Genomic DNA, 22,211 nt, shown 5'->3' on the forward strand with positions numbered 1-22,211 from the left:
GAAATCATGATTATGGCACACCTTTTAAAGCCCAGCGATCACTTTTAATTACTGTTCCTTATTAAACATCTAATAAGCATTAAACCCTATAAAAGCTATATTTTTCATCTTGTGATTTTCATCTGCATTTTGGGATCTGTAATTGGAGCAGAGAATTCCATAAAAATTGAAAAACATTATGAAAAAAGAAGTGCAATGTTGTGTTGCTGCAAATTCTACTGCTGAACCATATGTGAATGTAATATACAATGTAATATTTATTAATTGGATGCACTGATAAAGAACAAGCACAAAAGTACTAGAATAAATATTTTAGTGTATTTTAAAAGCACAATCTTTGCAAATCTGAATATTTGAATCTTTTCTTCTTATTCTTCTTTAGCTATGTATAGTGGGATTTGCATCTTCCTGTTCCTGGCTATGTTGTCCCTGAACTCCTTGGGACAGCAAACATCTGGATCCCACCATGCAATGACAAATCTCGAGCAGAGCTTATTAGAAAATCACCGACATGCCCGTATTCCAACCTCAGGAAAACCTGCCCAGCTGGTAGATGGCAGCATTGACCAAAAGGCCAACCTTGGAGCTCTGTTAGCCAAATATCTCCAGCAAGCCCGAAGAGGTATACCTTTGTCATTTTCTGTTCCAGACATTCTTTGGTTTTAAAGAAATCCTCTTTCAAAATTCAATACATGAATAGATTCAAACTGAAGTTAGAGTGATCTCATTCTGTCAGAGCTGTGAGAGAGGAAAGGCGAGCATTATTGATCATTCCCACAAAATGTGGCCTTTCCAACACCTCTGGAAGACACTAGCTTGGGAACGTGGCAGAGACATTAAAGTTGTCTTTTATTAGCAATCAACACAGTTATCCCAAGCTGGCATCATCCAAAAGTGTTGAGACAACACAAATCAACATTCCAAGCTAATATGGGAATTCGCCTAGGTGAATCTTTCTTCAAATACATACAGGAATCACTGTTTCCCCAAAGCAGAAGAAGGTTAGTAAAACTTCCTCTTCTCTTCCACATATCATCACATCTTTCTCAGTTTCATTCTCCCAATGTGACTGCCTTAATTATCCAGCAATATTACTGTAAATCCCTTTCAGCGGCTATAATAAAGAAATGAGAAGTTTATGTTCAGTAGTATATCTCCCCATACCAGAAGACACAGTAGTTAATAAGAAAGAGATGATTGTCGATGCTGAAAGCCTTTAGAGCCATTTATGGAAGCTGATTGCAAGGCTAACTAAAGACCAGTGATGGGCCCATGTGAAACACATTAGGAAGCAGAATTGTTATCAAATCCCAATTGTTAAATGTTTTCTTTAGTCTTTCATTTTTTTTACAAATAGGAAGGAAGGAAAACAAGCATTAGCATCTGCTATAAGTGCTTATGACATTATATGCACCATAATATAATCATGCAAATGGCATGGATGATATAATTTGAATCAGAAATCATGTCATGATTGATGCATCAATCACAGTGTGATTGTTACCCCCATTTGAGTGATATAATGAGATGTGGGTTGTTATCTTCTGTAGGCCTTCATGTTAGCAGAGAATAACTAGGGAAGAGTAAATAAGTTAATGACTTTGATGGCAAGAAGGAAAAAGGAAAGAAGGAAAAAAAGAAAGAAAAATTGCATTATGGAAGAAGAGCTGAAAGGAAATAACAGTCTGGGTAGCTCTTCACTCTGAAAGGTGTAATTTTAGGTGTTAATATGATTACATGAAAACAGCATGGTGAAACTCTGCGTGTTGTTTGCTTCCATCTAAATACTAAATGCTGATTGAACATCAGTGGGACACACTTGTGGATCTTATTTCCACAGAGGCAACAGAATAAGCATGTAACTTGCATAAGAGTTTTTTGTCAAGAGAATTCTATGTCCCACCAATCCAGTTAAATGAACCTTGCAGTCTTTTCTGAATCATCAACTGGGTAACTTTGTTTAATTCATACAGCATCATCAATTACCTGGAGGAGAAATAAATACCACACAGGAGATCAAGATTTAGATTCAGACCAGTTATTATTTATACAGAGATATAAAGAAAATGAAAAACAGTAATAAAACTGAATAAAAATTCCTACCTAAAGGAATTTTTATTTTGATTTATCTATTTTATTGGACTAGAAAGCTTCCTGAAACACATAGTTCTCTGCTTCCATTTCTTGGCTTCTCCAGGTTTTTGAAGAAACTCGTTGTAAATCAGAGGCTTCTAAGAATCAAAAGCTTAATCTTTATCCTGCCTTTCTGCATGGACTTCTCTCTAACTTTCTCTTTTACTTTCACATATCTTTCCTACGTAGTCAGTATATGGTTAGTAGAGACTGGGGAAATATGCTTCTAAGACAGTATACATCTCTCATTCATAAAGATATGGTTTGTGAGTTTGGGATGCAAGCTACATGCTTTCAAGTAGTGCTGGATTACTCATCTGTTTGCCCTAATCTTCATCATGATTGTCCATATATATCATCTGGTTTAAATGTTTGTATAATTCTTATTATATTTAAATGTATGCCTGCTTGGGGTTAATTTTTAATGATTGTCTAAAACAATGTGTGTTCCACTGTTGATGTTCACTCAAAATTTTTATTATTACCATGACAAAATAATGACTTGTCATAAGATAAGAAAATAATTGGTACAATAATGAAAATGTCTCAAATTAATGTCATAAGATGGGCAATCTTCCTTCACCCAACATTCTCCAGACAAGTTGGAAACAGAACTCCCATAATTCCAAGTCAACTTTATTAAATATATTTGAGAATCATAATTCTTCATTACTATAAAATATCTAGAGAACAATAAGTTAGGAAGCCTGAACTGTAATAGATTAGAATTTTCCATTAAAATCATTAAGGAGACTTGAGAAAATATGATCTTAGGATCTAAGTGGAATTCATAGCAAATTAGCTGAAATGTCTGAACTGATGTACATTCTTGTACTTGGGTTTTTAAAGGCCAGTTGGGTAAAAAGTGACAGTAAGGGAGACATTCTTCAGCCTTTTCTAAATTGTGATTCTACAGAGCTTTTAACTGCTAACAAAGATTATTTTGAACAGATAATTTTCTCTACAATCAATTGTTCCCCACAAAAATAAGTATATAGTTCTCCTGGAATAAAGATTATCAAGATCCCAGCACATGCATTTGTATGTTTGATAGATTCCCCTCACTAGAAAAGTCCATCCAAGAATAAAGGAGCCAACTATATAATAATAATAATAATAATAATAATAATAATAATAATAATAATAATAATAATAATAATAATAATAATAATAATAATAATAATAATAATAATAATAATAATAATAATAATAATAATAATAATAATAATAATAAAGTTGGAGGGGACCTTGGAGGTCATCGAGTCCAACCCCATGCCCAGGCAGGAACCCTACACCATTTCAGACTACATATAAAATGTAGTTTGATTGTAAATTCTTGATGAGGCTCACTTGAAGGATATCTTCCTTGGAGCAGGATAGCTCCCAGTTGGAGAGAGGATAAGGGTGGAAAAGCCACACATCCAAAACCCTAATTGAAAACAAACTGAATTGTTATTAATTGTGTTTATTTGAACTTTCTTCCAAATAAATACCTTTCCAATTGCAGATTAAATTACTCCCAGGTTCCTTGAAGCTGTTTCACTTACACTTGTTTACAACACCAAAAGGGAGATTATAGGAACCAAAATAGGTGAACAATAAAGCAGGAGTGCTCAGTTTGATTTTAGAGTAATCATTTTGTAATCTAGGACCCTTTTTTGCTTAAGACAATTTTTCTCTCAGTAGCTGCCTTGTGTTTTTTTTAACCATTTGCTTTGTACTAAGGTGACAGAGATCTCCTCTAGAACATGCCCTTTATATATCAAAATCTGCTTTCAGTTTCTCTGTGATAGCGAGCACTTGGTAAGCCTTGGCGACCAAATAATATAGCTGATAAAAATAGTGTTTGATAAATTTCTCAAAGATAAAGATAATATTGAATAATTAAAGGATCACTAAAAAAAATCTTTTAACAGAGATTGAGGTTACTATCTATCAACTTTATTAAGATCTAGTCTCCTAGGCAGAATAGCCAATGTTCAAGAGAAAGAAGAGTGCAATCCATCAACATATGGAAGACTATAGGTTGTCCATTCCTAGACTATTTCCTGAATTAGCTGATTATGACTGGAGAATGGAATCTGATATGGAATGAAGCATACAATGACCTTCTGAAGTTTTCTAATGTTTGAAAAAAATTGGATCAAAAGTCTCTTTCTCTTGGGAAAGAGAAAGAGAATTGACTGAGACATTCTCAGTCAATTTTGTCAGGGCAATCACTCTCAACAGCTACTAAAGAGCCAGATGGAAGGAGTTCTTTTATTAGAGGACCAGGGAGGCTGCAGACCCAATGGAGAGATCCTTCTAGGCTATTCACATGTACCTCTCAGCCATCTCCCAGCTCAAGACAATTTCTCAGAAATAAATGTTCTTTTCCTTTGGCAGAGAAGAAATTTTGAAAGCAAATACTACTTATTTAATACTGGTAGAAAAAACTGTTTTTAAAAAAATCAATCAGGCAGCAGATCAACAGGCCTGACCTATTTTCTTCAACCTTGACAAGAGATCTGTACAGATAAAACTCCAGTTGGTTAGCAGTAGACCAGTATGTCTTTATACGGGTTTAATGGATTACATGGGGGAATCAGGATGTTACAGAATCTGCTCTTTGTCTGTGTATTTGTGTGTCTGTGTGTCAGCTTGGAACTTGATATCAAACTAGTAAGAAACAGTGACAAAATAATGGTTCAAGGTGGGGTAATGAAGTTTTAAAGGAAAAGGTGCTATATATTTAGCCATTAATTTTTTGATCAGCACCAGAACCAGGTTTACAAGAACAATCTCAAACAAACTGCCTTTTTGTTTTCTGCCCAATGTAATTTGTTTCAGTACACTTTTGGATTTTTTTCTTTTCTTTTTTGTGAATGTAGGTAGAGGTGACAAGATAATGAATATATCCATTGTTGCTACTGCTGGGAAACTAAAATTTTAAAATTATCCAGATAGTCACCGGTGCATCTTGATTCTGTCCTTTAATTTTATTTTAGAATGCATTTTGCTAATAACTTTTCTTAATGATGCTTTACAAAAACACATCCTTCTGGCACTGTAACTAGGGACATGCATCAGCAATTTTACTATCTAATTATATATATATATATCGTGGCAGTAATAGAAGTATCCGAACACCAGGATAAAAATCTTAAACCAAAGCTGTTTAATCTACAAAAAGTACTAAGCTTTCGTCGGCCAAACTACTGACATCGTCAGAGTGTAAAAACTGCCAGATCCGGGAGTTAGTTTATATAACTGGCCACCTCTGCGCTCTAACCGTTGAACGGGTCATTGATCCACTCATTAGTACCGGCCGTGCTGTTCTTAAAGGGCCCGTGCTTGTCAATGCATCCGTAGTTTCCAAGGTTGCTCCCCTGCCCTCAGTCATTGTTATTCCCCTGAGTTTAAAATTAGAGGTATAGCACAATAAATGTTAGCAGAAGTAAAAATGTAGGTTTCATATGATCTTGGATGATAATGTCCACTATCACAGGATGTTGATTTTACAACATTTAATGTTCTATAATTGGTTTAAGATATAAAATAATTCATAATATTAAAAATGAGTGTTTATTTGTATGTCGCTATCCAATATTTAGGTTCCACTGGAAAGGTTTCCGTGATGGGGTTACAGAATTTTGACCCTACCCACAGGATAAGGGACAGAGACTACATGGGCTGGATGGATTTTGGACGTCGCAGTGCTGAAGAATATGAATACTCCTCTTAAAAATTGTCCAACTTTGCTTAAAAGAAATGAAATTAAAATCCTTGTACAGAAATACGATTTTCTGTAAAAAAAATATATATGTTGGCATCCTTTACAAATTGGTGTTTAAAATATCTGTATTTGATGTAAATTTGTCTGTAAAACTATACAATATATTTTGCAAACATATGCAGAGTTTTCAAGAATGTGGATATATCAGAAGTATTTTATTCATTTCTTGATAATTTTATCATTGCAAATGTTGCTATCTCTTTCTTAAAAAATTGTTTGCAATTTAACACATAAGCCATTTGTTAATTTGAACTATTTATGTGTTAGAAAGTATCAACCCGAGTCAGATTCAAATACACTCAAAAGTAGTATTATTGTAATGAGTGAGACTTTAAATTTTTCATGATCAACTGAATTGACTGCAATGAATCCTCTTTACATATGATTAAACTTTGATTCTATTTATTTAGATATTAACACTATAGAAAAGTCATTATACCAGTACATTCAAAATTTGGTCAAATAATTTTCTAGGCATGTTATGGCCTCTGGTTATTTGATTTTGTGCAGTAAATGTGAAAATTCTGATAAAATTATTCACACTAGAATAAACAGAACTTTCCTTGCTTTGTGGCTCTGTATTTGCTTTGCAGTGCAAAATTACACTTATGTCTTTCTCTCCTCCTGATCACATAATTAAGCATAAGGATATGTTCCTATGACTAGAAGGGATTAGAACACTGTTTTAAATCTGAAAATGATGTTACACTATTACATTTTTAAAGGTTTTTTTCTAACTCTGCATTAACTTGAAGAAAAGGAATATTTTATAACTATAAAACATATAGTTGAAGAGGGAGTGGATTGCCAACAGTAATGGGGAAATGATGGAAAGGAAGATAGTGACAATATTGGCAGTAGCCCTGGAAAAGTGCTGGGAAGATTAGGGATGAGATATTGGAAAAATCAAGGGTGGTTCAAGTTCAAGGATGATAATTTTGGATCATTTGGTGCCTAATTTAAATAACATAGACACTTATTTAAATTTAAATGTTATTTAAATTTCTCTCTCTCTCTATGTCTCTCTCTCTCTCTCTTTCTCTCTCTCCCCACCTATTTATCTACCCACCTATCTACCTACCTGACAACTTACATCTATCTATCTATCTATCATCTATCTATCTATCTATCTATCTATCTATCTATCTATCTATCTATCTATCTATCTATCTATCTATCTATCTATCTATCTATCTATCTAACCAACCTATCTACCTACATCTGTCTGTCTGTCTGTCTGTCTCTCTCTCTCTCTCTTTTACCTACCTACCTACCTACCTACCTACCTACCTACCTACCTACATCTATCTATCTATCTATCTATCTATCTATCTATCTATCTATCTATCATCTCAGACCAAACATATCTTATGCACATTAAGCAGAATTCTTCCATTTATTTATTAAATAAATATTATTTAGGAATAAATAAATAATAAATGATAGACTCATATGATCAATCAGAAGTGATATGAGAATGACAAAATAAAAAAAAGAAATATTTGAATATGAGGACAATAACTGAGTTATTCTGTGTGAGAGAGTATTGGCAAAGATAGTGAGCTTGGTCAAGAACATTTTTTTCACTGATATCCAAATTATGAAGCAATTTCCAATCGTTGGTAGAGCTACATAGTATCATAGAACTTCATAAAAGAATGAATTTCAGAAATTAGGAGATGCCTTTTTTTCGATGCTGCCATGGGAAGTTTAAGAATCATTATGAATATGCTTCAGATCACCCAAACATCTTCCAGAAGAGTCTGCCTATTCCTGCTATATACTGTAGAACAAAGTTGGTTTCCAGTTAAATGCAACAAAGTTACAGAGAAAGAGAAGCAGAAATCTACATATTCAGCTCATCTCAAAAACGCTTGTTTTCTTTTTAGTTCAGTTGTGTTCGTTCCTTTACGAATAAGGCTGCCTAGGCATTTCCTACGGTGCCCAGAACATGTATTGAAGGTACTGTCAGTCTTGAGAGGCAGGCCAGGCCAGGCCAGAATCACGCCCAGCAGTATTAGCTCTATCTCTTTTGTAAGGTTACATTAACAAGTTCCTGCAAGTCTGAAAGTACTGTTCCTGTTCCTTACTTTTATACTCCCCAAAACTAGGCAGGATCCCTTCTGAAATGCTTTCATCACCCCTCCTTTGTCATCTTAAATTTTGTTTTATCAGAGTGCTGCCTGGGCTGTCAATCTTCTTCCTGTCTCTCAAGGTCATTCCCACATATCATTAGAGAGATATATTGAACAAAGCAGCATTTTAGATCACGGTAAGTGAGCGTAAGTAAAAGATAGATCTCTGAATTTCCAAGCTTATTGATAGTATTGTGTAGTGCACAATACACATTCACAATGGATTTTTGAAAGCAAAGGCTAAATAGATAGGAGAATTTTAATCTATTAAAATTCAGGGCATTATCAACATGTTATTGATTGCATTTTTTAAGACAATTCTTAACCATGTTGAGCCATTAGGGATGAGGCTCAGGCTAAATCACCACCATTATCATCAGTATAGTTCTTTCTCAATCGCTTGTTTCTATCAGATGCACCCACACAACTCCAAAGTCTGTCTCATCTCTCATTGCTGGTCTTTCATTAATTAACCAAACATTTTGATAATGCTGTGCCCACAGCCAAAATGGAACTTGAGGCAGGATATGGACTCAAAACAACACAACTGAGCTTTAATATCAACTAGCATGCAAGAATCTATAACTCCCTAACTAGATAAAAGCTACCTGTGTCCACTGCAGTTTCTATGTCATCTCAGAAGCATATATGGAGAGAGAGAAAAAACTGTGATGGAACTATATTTCTCTATGACAGGCGAATTTTAATTTATGGTAGCTTAATCTTCCACAATTCAACAAGAGCATCATGATTTTGTTAATGTTTTACTCATAAAGGACTGCAAAACACAATAAAAGTTCTTTTATAAGTCATTTTACACTCTCCTTACCTGTAGGAAAATATGATGAATTTTCTTTTACATGAATGAAGCAATACTCGATGTAGTGATAGTCATTGTGACCTGTTACATATATTTGCCTACACATACCTAACCTTGCGATTTCCAGATGTGGACCCTGATTTCCATAATACCTTAGTTTATAACCAGAAAGCAATTATATATGGAAAGGTGAACCATATACACTTGCTTCTTTACATAAAATTGGCTTTTTAATTATCTGTGACAATTTTTGAAAAGAGTTTAGTCTTCCCCCAAATCGCTAATTAATTCTCTTGATCACTCTGCCCCGATCTCTTCTACAAAACCTGGTTTCCTCTAATCAAATCTGACATTAGAAGCACACCTAGATGGCTTGGGAAAGGGAAAGATTTAAAGATAGGAAAATGGTCTCCAGGACTTGAGCTGTCCTCTTTTTTTTCATTTAAAAATGTACAACTCTCCCCCAATATATTCATAATTAGGAAAATGGATACTTCAGAAAATGGATCTATTGCTATCTGTGGCAAACTGATCCCTGCAAAAGCAAACTTTAAGTACAGGCAAGTAAGGAGATTGGTGTTTTTGTTGTTGTTGTTGTTTTAAAATAATGTTTTAGAAAATATATGCAAATACCATGATGTTTCTATATATACATCTACCTACATAAAAACTACAAAGATCAGTATAGGGCAAGCAATGATATTCCCTCAGATACCCTAAGAAAGCAAAAGCTGGACTTTGAAGAAGCAGAATAAGGAGAGCATTGACACTTTTAAACATTAGTATTGGAGAAAACTCCAGAGAATATCATGGGCAGCAAAAGAAAACAATCATCTGTGATGAATGCACTGAGGAAGATCTGAAAGACCAGGTTAGGAACAGATCATCATGGAAAAAATCTATTTACATGTTCACTAAGAGTCGAAAAAAACTTTCTGCCATATAATCAATCAATGGTCTTCTTAGGCTTAGATTATGGTTTATGGCAGTGGTGGCGAACCTATGGCAAACATGCCAGAGGTGGCACTCAGAGCCCTCTCTGTGGGCACATGCACCGTTGCCCCAGCAGAATTCGCCAGAGTAGCGAGCATGTGGCGTTTGGAAGTGACAGGACAGGAAGTGAGCGAGCAAGCGGCGTTTGCCCCCCGGGGATGCCCCAGAGATGGCGAGGAACTGGCCCCCGCCGCCCTGGCCCCCGCCGCCCTGGCCCCGGCCACGCTCACCCAGTCTGCTGTGACCATTGCAGCAATGCCCACCGAGTGGGCCACGCCCCCACTGAGGACACCACAATGCTGATGCAGCCCTGGCACTTTGTGATAAATAAGTGGGTTTGGGGTTGCAGTTTGGGCACTCGGTCTCTAAAAGGTTCGCCATCACTGGTTTATGGTGTAACCTAGTTTAAAGATTAATCTCTCTCAATCTATTTGGTTTTAAAGCAGGAGTGTCAAACTGCCGGCCCACGGGTCAGATGTGTCCTGCCAAAACTGCCCACCCCATTGCCAGCAATGGAAAAAAAGTCACGATATGTCGCAACATGTCATGTGACGTTTCAAGTTTGACACCCATTTTAAAGTATTGAATAGCATAGGTTTTCAGCTATAAAGACAAGCTACTGAATGATTGTTGCTAGCCAGATTATTTGTTTATTTCCAAATCAGTCAATGTTCTTTAAAGTGAATAATGAACATGCCAAGTTGATGAAAGGGTTTCGCACTAACTCATTGAGAGCTGAAGTTACTTTCTGAAATATGCTTCAAAAATAATTAACAAGAGTAGCATATAGCTGCTTCCTGAATAATTAACACAAAACTTTACAGAAGTTGTGGTAAACAATTGGGGCTACTATTAAATAATGTTGCTTGTGTAGGTTGACCTTGATTATTTCAGCTGAACTTATTAAAAAAACAGTTTTGTTAGAGAGCTGAAACCCAAGTTTAGAAAGTTTTTCAGATGCTATTTTGACAGTCTTAAATGGTATATACTTAAAGATGCAGGAATAAAATTTATAATACATAATCTATTATAAAAAAGGCTAATCTCTTTTATTTTCTCAGGTTACTAGGGAACTCCCACACACACATATTTTCTAATCATCCTTGTTTGCTTACCAGTTCCCTGCAATATTTACCAAATAATGTGCTTCTTCTTTTGCCCACCAAATTTTTGCTTGCTAGTGAATTTTGCACATACATCTGCTTATTTCAGTTAGATTTAAGGTCTTAATCAATGGTTGACAATTACTCCTATAAATTTATATACCCACAGATTAATAACAACAAGGATATTACATCAATCAATTATGGCCTTGGTGGGCAAAATCTTTTCAGGCATGAAATTTTAACAGGAGCAAAAACAAAAATGAACAAGAGATAAAAACATTTTCAGAATGATAGGCAAGTGTCTGGCATAGACTTCATAAGATAAACTTATTCGGATTAGAAATCAAAAAAAGATACACAGTTTTGCTTCAAAAAAAGCTTCCTTTTTCATGATAATTAACTGAAATTATTGTATTGTGAAGTAGTGAAAACAGAGAGCCCCAAGAGGATTTTTCCTTGGGAATATTCAGTCATGGATCCAGAAACTGTCCTTGTTAAAAATCAATGAAGAGTCTAAAATGTGAAGAGACTGTAATCTCCAAGTGATGCAGATGTAGCACATGAAAAGCAGGCCGCATTTATAAACAATCCTGTTCAATGTGTACATGAGAGATCCCCAACCCCTGGTCCATGGACTGGCACCGGTCCATAGCATGCGAGCAAGTGGGCCAGACAAACAAGCAAAACTCCATTCTTGGGATGCCGGCAGTATTGAAAACACCTTTTGGTCCACAGAAAAAACTTTCTCCATGGCACTGGTCCCTGGTGCCCAAAAGATTGGGGACCTCTGATATAGATAAATGACTGCGGCAGTAAGTTGGCTTGTCATTGTGGGGAAGATCCTGATTCTCTTGTCCAGCTTCCATGAATAATCTTGAAGGTTTAATTCTTGGCATGTGATACAAATTCACTAAGACTTTTGTCCAGTGTGTCTCAGTAAATGTTTCCAATAAATTGTGCTATTCACGGCAAAAGACAACATTCATGCCTAGGCATTGAGATTCTCATTCATCCGTTATTTATTATTTTAAGATTGATCATGAAAGATATTTATTTATATTTATTTTTGTATTTATTGGTACTGAATTCTGAGGCAGAATGCAAAGAAAATAGATTTATTTAGTCTCAAGCAGACCAACAGCTTTATTTGAGCTATATTTTTGGCAGGATGGTTATCTACTGAGCTAATGATATCACTACATTGCTCTTCTTTTTGCATTGGTTTTAGAGCGCCCTCTCCTGACACAATAATGGCAGAAAATGGACAAAGTAAAAAAATTTGAAATAGATTTTTTTGAAAAATGAAATTTATAAATGACCACTGACAAATATATGCTTGAATCTTTTAATATATCACAGGAATCTGGAATTGACTGAAATATCCCACTGACATATACAATCAGCGTGAAGTTTGTTCTTGAAAAATATTTGAAATAATTTATTAAGTAGAAAAATATGATAAACATTGCACAAATTTCTGTGGAATAAACAGCGAACCCCATAATTCATAAAATATATAACATAACCAATCCACTACATATTATCTATAAGGTTTTAAAGGAAATCCACTAAGTATTTCATTTTTTATGGAAGAAAATCAGAATTTAATTCTAATTTGCTTTTCCTTAGACATAGAATTAAAAAATGGGAAGAGCCATATAGCCATTGTAGCAAATGTCTTTCTTACCCATTTGAATATTACATTGTTGTGCAGGCTCTGAGGTGTTGCTTGATAAAAAAAATACGGGAAACCAAAAGTTGCCTTAAACCTTTACGTTTTTATTCAGCTGAACAAAGACAGGCCCCTCTCAAAGAGAGAAGCCCTGAATGACAGAAAATCCCTATATTTATACTTTTTGATTACGTATATAAGCAATCCACCCAGCAAAGTTGACCCAAAGACTTCACCCAGAATGGCTGGCACACCATAGAGAAGGGAGAAAGCGGGAGTAGCTAAAAATGTTCCTTCTGAGTGTTTCCCTAAAGACATTGTATGTTCTCAGGTTGGTTGAGACATTGGGTGTTTTCCTTGCTATCCTTTCATGACCCTGCAAGTGCCCAAAGCACATATTCACAATTAATACTTTCTGTTTTCCCCTAATTCCGTGTCAACAATATTCTCTACCCCAAATACAGTGACAGATATGAATATATACAAAACAGGGAAAAAATATATATAAAATCAGCTGGTGCCTTTAGGAAGTGCTATGAATCCATTGATCTACGAAGACTTTCTCATTACCTCTTTCCTCCCAATTTATACTGACCAAACTATCCCACTTGTTCAGTCCATATAAGTTTCACAATCGGCTATCAAAGATTAGCTCCATGCACTCTCGTTGCACACAGAAGCCAGCTCAGAAAAAGCATTTTAAAATACTTGCCATACATGGAGATGCGATCCCTTTCAAGTCCCGGAGTGCATTCTTTCAGTTGTTTGGCCAACCACCTCCCTGTGGCTTTAGGAATTTATAAGGGATTAACTCTTTCATTAGATCTTTAGTAAATTACTAGTCAAAGTTTTATTTCTCATAGTGTTTAGCATTTTCCCATTATTATTGTAAATTATATGCTGTCTTTGGTGTTGTTGCTGTAGCACAAAAATGACATAAATGAAGGAAATGGTGTGTCATTTTTCCAGAAGGTTGTTAATGAACTGTGCTTATTTTAAAAACGGTAGTTTTAATTTAGCAATTAAAAATCAGCCCAACAGAAAAGGTCTACAGTGTTTCCTATGAATCATTAAGAGAAGACATTTCCATTCTGGGACCAACCATTAGATCCTGAATCAGTAGACATCAGCAGATATTTTATTCTATGACATTTTACTGGCAACAGTAGCAATCTGATCATATTCATGCTAACTCTAAAGGCAGTTCAGTTTCCAAAGACTTCCTGGATATTTGTGGAGCAGATGGGATTCAGAATTATATACTTAGAATATGTATGAGAAATCATCACACAGCTTCTTCAGGGGCTATCTCATAAATCTCTGCAATTAAAATAATACAGTCTACATTGATCATACTTTTTCCCCATTTCTCAGATATTGCCTAGATATCATGCAAACCATATTATGGATTATTTAATTTTGGCTTAATGCATTAAACGAACTCAAGCATTCTATTTGATAAACTCCTACTGAACAAATTAGTTTAGCATTAGATGCAAATTCAGGATCTTAAAATATTCCTACAGTCTAAATATATTTAATTCTCTAGGAATCAATATAGACATAGATAATTTCAGGATACTTGATTATATATAAACACATAGATTATTTTTCATTTAATGTCATAAAAACAAATGATTGGGTATTTATCACTAGTTTTTTGGGAAATTGTTAGGAAATACATCAAAGCCAACTTTAGGAATTGACTTCAAAAACCATCAAAAGCCAGCAATGAAATAAAATATCTGGTGTAAAATATTCCCAGAAATCTTTTCTTGCCTAAAAACAGATTGCTGAATTCTGTTAAAGTATTCTTCTGTAATTTTACATATTTTTTGACATTAGAAAAAGTATTCAGAAAGCAAAAGCAGAAAATATATATAATTCATTAGTCCAACATTTCATTCTAAAGAAAATATAAATACTATTTAATGCGCTACTTCAGAGGTCCTCAACCTGTGGGCCATGGGGGGATTACAACTGGACCATGGAAATGGCCGGTGAGTGTGCGCACATGTGCATCCTCACTTGTGCAAGCAGGCGAGCAAGTGCACTCCATTTGCATGAGTAGCAGGCCCGCGTGCATGCCACTCACACAAATGCAGCTGCTTGCGCACGCTTGCGCAATACCATCTCCTCTCCCCTCCCACTAGTCCACAAAGCTTGAAATGTTGGGGAACTCTGCACTACTTCATCTTCCCATAATTGGCTGTCTTCTATGAGTAAGTGATAAATAATACTGTCTCATTTATTTATTCCATATATAATAATAAAGCTTCCTGATTTACTTGCTTTTTATTTCTTTTAATTCACAAATGGTATTATGGGCTGAGAATACATGAAAATTACTTAGACATTCATGATTTTTTTCATTTATTTAAAATTATCAATTTATTAGTTCTCTTTCTAATACATCCAAATGAAAAGATGTCACAATTTTGCAATTAAATGCCCATACACAAAGGGAAAGTAGAGCCAATAACAATATGGTGAAAAGTTTGTGGAATAAACAGAACTCTGAAAACACATGCAAAAATTGGTGGTATGTACCTTACCCTCTTTCATTCTTCTACATCTACATGCTTACTGCTCATTGCAGTACTGAACTGAATGATCCACCTAGTGTGTATTTTAATTAAAAGTCTGGCACAACTGAAATACACAGAAATAATGTGGAGACTGATGTACTGGCATTAAATAAATAAACAGAAACTGATTTTTTAAAAGCCAAAAAACACTGGTATTTATACAACCCATATATACCAATTGTTTCCAAATAACTCTAAAATATCCGATTTACATAATCACTTTTGTGTGGTTCCTATATAACCTCCTCTAAAATTAAGAGGCATCCGATGACACTGTCTCCTAGATTGTGAAGTTCTTTTTGTACTCCATTCTGTTTAATTCCCCCCCCCCCCATTACTACATACTGGACTGCTTTAAGCATTGTCTGAATAAGACCTGAGATCATAAACCACGCAACACAGTTGAAAAGTAAGAAATACAGATTTATGCTCTTCAGTCAAGCAGAACTTTTATGCTTTCTCCAAATGCTGGAGAGCAAATTGATTCAGTTGTAATTAGTAACAAATAATTAGAAATCAGAGTTTGATTTGGGCTTATTGAGCCAACTATACGTTATTATAACAAAAAGTCATTATACTTGAGAAAAGAACTATTTAAAATCTAAAATTATTAAAATCCTAGGACAAAAATGAGAATTACTCCCTAATTTTTGGTAACTACATCCTTGGTAGAAAGGGTGAGTACATCAGTTAAACTAATAATGTTCTATATTTTGTTTATAAAACTATTAACTTTCAGCAACTCAAAAGCTAGAGAGGTGGGAAGTGGCTGCAAATGTCATTTCTTTTACATTAAGCACTTGCTATTTTGGCATGTTTGTATTATAGATTTAAATTTGGTTTTTAAAGAGGCCTACTATTAACTCATTCAATAACTTTGGTTCCCAAGGAAAGAGATATTTATTTTAGTGTTTTTATCCTCATTAAAGCAAAGAATAATTTTAAGGCTATTACTTTCATTTTGTGTGTGTCATCATGATTTTTCAGTGTCTGCAGCAAAAGTTTATTTAAATATTTTTTTACTTTCTAACCAGGGCAGCTTTGAAAAAAATAATATGGAATATGATCAGGCTACAAAACAACAGTAGAGGCACAGAGCACACTTAGCAATGCTTCTCAATACATATTATTTCAAGTTTATTTCATAAGGAAAAAAAATCAAATCACTTAGAAATGTGACCCCTGAAGTACAATGTTCTCTCTTTACTACAAAGGCCAAAGAAAATGGTCAAAATGTTAAGCTACTGCTATGATAAATACTTTGTGAAAAATGAAGACTCCTCACAGAATTCATCATCCATCCTGAAATTCTGCAATCCTGACAGTATGAACAGTAATCCTTGCCAAATGATCCTGTCTCAGTGTTAAGTCAGGCTAACTAGAGAATTGATCATTCTTTTTCCCTATGCAAGGATCACTTTTTTCAGTGCAAAGAAAAACAAAACAGCCTTTCAAAATTTTAGCATGTTAAATGTTCAAAACTGTGACCTGATTCATCTATAATACATCTAATACATATTTACATCTTGTACAAATTTTACACTTTCTCCAATTAGGCACAAAGTTGATTTGTCAAACTCAATAACAAATGAAAGAAAAAAAGTGTTTAAAGGAGGAGCTTGAAATACATTAAGCCATTTATCGTAAGCTAGTTTGCTTGGGAAGTTTTGCTCCCATTAGGATTCCAGGGGTTAGAGTTGATGGACCTTTCATCTGCATGCTTGAACCAACCATCGTTGGGAAACTTCGATTCCTTCTAATGCCAGTGTTCAACTGAATGCTTCCAATAGCAGTTGTCACAGCAGTTGGGCAACCCAAAGGCAAACTCTCAGGCAGCAGGCCTCCAGGCTTTTGTGTTCCACAGAAAAGAGGTCCTTGTTCATCAGTTAATTTAAGAGCTTGTGTTTGCCCTGAACTTACTACCTTGGCAATTCCAAACCTTTTTACTTTGTCTACTAGGTTAAGGTTGGAGACAGACACATCAGTCTGACTCTCACTGTTTCTGATGTTCTTTTTGTCCCTTACTTCCTTCAGAATTGAACTAGCTGGTTTGGAAGCCAGGAAGTTGTCATAAGGAGGACTGGAACATTTGAACTCAAAAGATGGTGGGGAAGAAGGAGGTGTCTGCATAGGTGAGTTTGGAGGAGTGGAAGGAATGGCAGCCATTCTTGGAGAATATGTGCTCAGAAGAGTGCTCTTGCCCACTCTGTCCCAACTTTGTGGATTATACACTGCTGCTGATATCCCACGTTCCTTGAGTAGCCATACGAGTCCTAAGGATGTACTCATTGTAGTTGTGGATTCACGAACGTTAGTGAAGGATTCTACCAAACTCAGGCGTCGAGGAGTACATGGGGTGGCCACTGGAGTGCCTTTCATATTGCCAATACTGCTACAAGCTGGAGTAGGTGCTGCATTAAGGCTAAGGAAAAAGCAAAACCTAAGTTAATGTCTTTGCAGATATTAATATTAATGCACAGTATGGAAAACTTGTATTACTAACAATAGGCCTATGACTGCAGGCTTTTGAGACCATGTTTATCTCATATTTCTTAGTTAATAACTTCTCAATAGCCATTTTCAGGCACACTTTGAATTCAATTCACTCTCCTAACTCTTTTTGTCTAATAGGAAAAGATATGATAAACATATCACAGGTATAGCAAATAATTAAGTCTAAATCAGTTTCTGCTTCACAATAATTAACTAGGCACATATAAGCACAACTTACCAGCTGAAATAAAAATAATGCTTAAAGAAAATTTTACAAGAGATAAAATTATAGTATCAAAGAGGTTTTTAAATATAAGCTCCATGCAAATAAACCACATCCATAGTATGATCCTAAAAAGTACAATTTAATCTTTTGTGCACATGACTGAGCACTGTTAATATAGCGAAGTATAGACTATAATTGCACACATTTTATCTCAGTGTGGCCGATAACATACTATATGAAGAATGGACATATTCCTTTGTGAATAATAACCATCCAACTTTTTCTTAATCAATAACATTGCCACTTCCTTCCCCTCATAACAGCAAATCTGTGAGATGGGTTGGCTCAAGAGAAAGTGAGGTCACGGGGTAGATATTTAAGGAGATATGTAAGGAAATTTAATATTTCTTTCTACAAAATTCATTTATTTCATTAGCTTATTTAACACATAATTTAAAAAAATATAAGCAAAGCCTGAATATAAAGATAAAAAGGGCTGAATTATGTTTTGATGTCTATAAATTTAAAAAAGAACTGTTTTTTAGTCTTAGAAGTTATGAAGTTGCTCTATTTTTTATATATGTTATATAACGTTGAGAATGATTTTCTCCACATATAATAAAAGCAAAGTTCATGTTATGGTGACAGTCTAAAATTGTCGTGCTTAGTGGGCATTCATCTCAAATCAGAGCCAACTTCTTTACTTCTTATTTTTTAAAAACAAATTCATGCAGTAAGTTAGAAAATGCCAACCAGAAATAAGTTCTATTAAATAATGCAAAACACACAATGCACACCTTAAGTTGCATGCAGGGTATCTAGAGACTTGTTTTATTGTCCCAGTTGCAATCATTTGTTTTCCTTTCTCCACACTCTTGATTTATTTGTCTTTCAAGTATAGTATAATGAGATTTCTATCATCAGTACATTCCAATAACAGTGATGACAAGAGCAACAGAGTCTATGGAGATTCTCAGTCATCCAAGTCCCAAAGGTACTTTTTCAAAAGGCATCTAGACTTTCTGTGTTTTCTCTTGAAGATGTTTCACTTCTCATTCAAGAAGCATCTTCAGTGCTCATCATTCAGTCAGAACTGAAGATGCTTCTTGAATGAGAAGTGAAATGTCTTCAAGAGAAAAAACACAGAAACTCCAGTTGCTTTTTGAAAACGTGCCTTTGGGATAACAGCAATTCTTCTCTGGCACAGAATGAAATATAAACCTTTCTAATATCTTAATGGTTACGAATCATTTAATCCTTCAGAATAGATACAATGCAAAAGAAAAGAAGTCAGATTCTGCCTATCCAGTAAGTTCCAAATGGGGCCATATCTCAAATTTAACAAAACAAAAATCCAATTGAATTGAAACTTTTTGATATTAAGTCCACTGGTGAGCATTTATCTTGGACAATAAATAATTGATAGATGGACCCAGAAATAGATGATAGATAGATAGATAGATAGATAGATAGATAGATAGATAGATAGATAGATAGATAGATAGATAGATAGATAGATATAGAGGCAGTTTTTTTTGTACAAAAACATTTATGTTATCAACCTATGCAAAACTCCCTACAAATAAAAAAACTGCTGGAGTTTGAATAACAGTGGTAGATAATATAATTCACCATTATTGTGGCCTGAACGGAGGCAGATACTCAAGATATAAATAAATTAACCCTTATGTAAGTTAAATGGAGATTTCTATGTGAAAGTATTCCCAATTTTTGTCAAGTTACCTACAATATGTGGTTAATATTTGACAGGATAAAATGTTCTGTGCATATCCAATTTTTAAATCACTAAATGACTTGCTTCAATACCTTTTTGATTATTTCTGGCAGCAAGAATCTTTCTAATTCATAACAAGTTATGTATAAAAATTGGGTTGTTATATTTAGGCGTAAAATTATCACTTTTACCAGTTGCCTTCATGAGGGCAGAGAAAAACATCTAAACATGGGGACATAGTATACATATCAGCAGAATTCTTGGTTCTGTTAGCATCTACAATCTAGGAATCGAGATTATGAACTAATCTAGCTCATTAAAAGTAAGTCTGACAGCTTCCATTGAAAAAGCAGTTCTGTGTATTCCAATTAAAAACTAATTTTAATTGCACTTTAAAATAGCAAAGGATTACAAGATGCACACAGGCAAGTTGTAACACAGGCACAGATATGTACATGTTTGCACTTTGGACTAAACCATACGTTTATTAATTTGGGGGAGGGACGCTGATGTTAAATCCAACTATTATGGTTTAGTCTTATATAGTATCAAATTATAATGGCTTATGCAGCATACAAATAGTCCTAGACTTACAACCATTCGTTTAGCGACTGTTTGAAGTTATAATGGCAATGAAAAAAGTGACTTATGACTATTTTTCAGATTTATAACCACTTCAGCTTTCCCACAGTCATGTAATCAAAATTCGGATATTTAGCAATTAGCATTTATTTATGATGGTTGCAGTGTCCTTGGGTCGTGTGATCACCTTTTGTGACCTTCGACAAGCAAAATCAATGGGGAAGCCAGATTCATTTAACAACAATGTGACTATTCATTTAACAACCATGGCAAGTTAATCACTTAACAATTGTGGCAAGAACAATCGTAAAAGGGGGCAAAACTCACTTGTTTTGTTTAGCAATGGAAATTTTGAACTCAATTTTGGTTGTAAGTCAAGGACTCTCCGTAATATGGTACAAAAAAAATAATCCTGGCTTAATATTGTACAGGAGTATCAAGAACTATGTTACAGAATACACTGTCTATCAAAATAAAACTCCTAAGTGTTGGGCTTATAAAGAACACTAGTCTTGGAATGGCAGCATTTATAGAAGGCTGTAGCTTTGACACTGGGATGGTTTTGAGTTTCCTCATGATGTTTTAGCCATGGCTGTGTGGAGGGTTCAATTCATCTGTAATCTGTAATGATATATCGGAGGAAGTTTTCAAAACAATGTGATGGGTCATGGGAACTGGCATTGGTGCTGATAAGCATGCTGAATTGGTTTTGTAAGTCACAGAGTATGCAGAACTTGGGTGACAAAAACAAAGCCACCACACTGCACATTTCCCTTTGTTAATTCTTGGCAGATAATTCCAATTGTAGTTGTCAATACAATCAAGTCTCATGGCTGAGATTTCTGAAAGGATGTTTCTTTTATTTGGTTCTCCTGTGGGAACAGTGGTAAAGGTATTCACTGCACCAGTGTATTTGGAGAAAAGCGGAAAAGGGAAGCAGTTTTCTTTATACCAGATACTTTCAAAATAGAAAAGTGTAATTGTTTCATTACGTTGTGGAAAATCAGACTATGCTAAGTCATAATAAATGATATACCATTGTGAAATGTGGCTAGATATGATGATGTATGGAACGGTGGCATACAATAAATAAAATTAAAAGATCTTAGATTCTATGGGTACATATATATCTGAGAGCATGAATTGTAACTGTCACCCAGTTTTCATCTTGCCTTTAGTTTCTACTGTTCCTGAAGCAGGCTTTTGTATACAAAGTGACACACCCCCCTCCACTACTAGCAAGTCCTGGTAGAAATAAAAAGCTTTTATTCTTTGAGACTGCACTCCAAGTATGTGTATTCAAAGGTAATAGGCCTGAGCAACTACTGAAATTACTACTCAACCCAGACATAAAAAGACCCCAAGTTGGGTCAAGTTCAACATAAATTTTCAAATATCTTATGAATAAGGTAGTACAGGACGTCCCTGACTTATAGCCCCTACTGGGACCAAAATTTATGTGATGTTGCTAAGTGATGCAGTAATAAGGTGCAACTTCATAAGACTCCATTGCAACAGCAATGCCAACAACTCCCAATTGCCATCATTAACCAAATTCCACTGATTGTTAGCCAAGAATCCCAATCCAAGTTATTCTGAATATGGTGTCTCTCAGTCCCAAGCCTTGACAAGGTAAGCAAACTTCAACTCCCCTGCCCCCATCTATCTCCCTCCCATCTCTGCCCTTTTGGCCATCCTGCATTCTGCTTTGTGGGCAGTAAACTGCATAGCCCTAGGACTGCAAGCTATGCTGTGACGCAGGTGCTTCTTGATACATACACTGTGGCTCTGGGACTGCCACACAGCATAAGGCTCTTCATAGCAAGAAGCCCAGCCCAGCAGTGCAGTGCAAAGAGGTTTCTTCTGATGCCATAGCTCTGGAATGGCAGGAAGCCCCTGAACCACAGTGCATCACAAAGCCCAGTCCCAGCTAGCAGCATGGTCCAAAGGGGC

General features: G+C 35.2%; 2 protein-coding genes across 4 annotated transcripts in view; one reads left to right on the top strand and one right to left on the bottom strand.

Moving 5' to 3' along the window:
* Positions 1–384: 384 nt before the first annotated feature.
* On the top strand, positions 385–6,462 carry CCK (cholecystokinin). The gene is made up of 2 exons (XM_015823357.1): positions 385–622; positions 5,727–6,462. Exons 1-2 carry the CDS (start codon positions 385–387, stop codon positions 5,855–5,857), a joined length of 369 nt encoding a protein of 122 aa, XP_015678843.1. The 3' UTR covers positions 5,858–6,462.
* Positions 6,463–16,332: 9,870 nt separating this feature from the next.
* The window catches only part of TRAK1 (trafficking kinesin protein 1), an 84,105-nt gene continuing 78,226 nt past the window's right edge, over positions 16,333–22,211 (bottom strand). For all 3 annotated transcript variants that reach the window (XM_015822820.2, XM_029285508.1, XM_029285505.1), the window contains one exon: positions 16,333–17,644. In XM_015822820.2, the coding sequence (XP_015678306.2) occupies positions 16,861–17,644 (784 nt within the window). In that variant the 3' untranslated portion in view covers positions 16,333–16,860. The remainder of the gene's footprint in view (positions 17,645–22,211) is intronic.

The sequence above is a fragment of the Protobothrops mucrosquamatus genome, unplaced genomic scaffold (genome assembly GCF_001527695.2).
Source record: "Protobothrops mucrosquamatus isolate PMUCROS unplaced genomic scaffold, P.Mucros_1.0 scaffold_177, whole genome shotgun sequence".
Classification (NCBI taxonomy): Eukaryota; Metazoa; Chordata; class Lepidosauria; order Squamata; family Viperidae; genus Protobothrops; species Protobothrops mucrosquamatus.

Coding starts and splice junctions, on each gene's coding strand:
- CCK (XM_015823357.1), top strand. CDS start 385: ATGTATAGTGGGATTTGCATCTTCCTGTTCCTGGCTATGTTGTCCCTG. Junction 623..5,726: donor TCTCCAGCAAGCCCGAAGAG/GTATACCTTTGT, acceptor TCCAATATTTAG/GTTCCACTGGAAAGGTTTCC.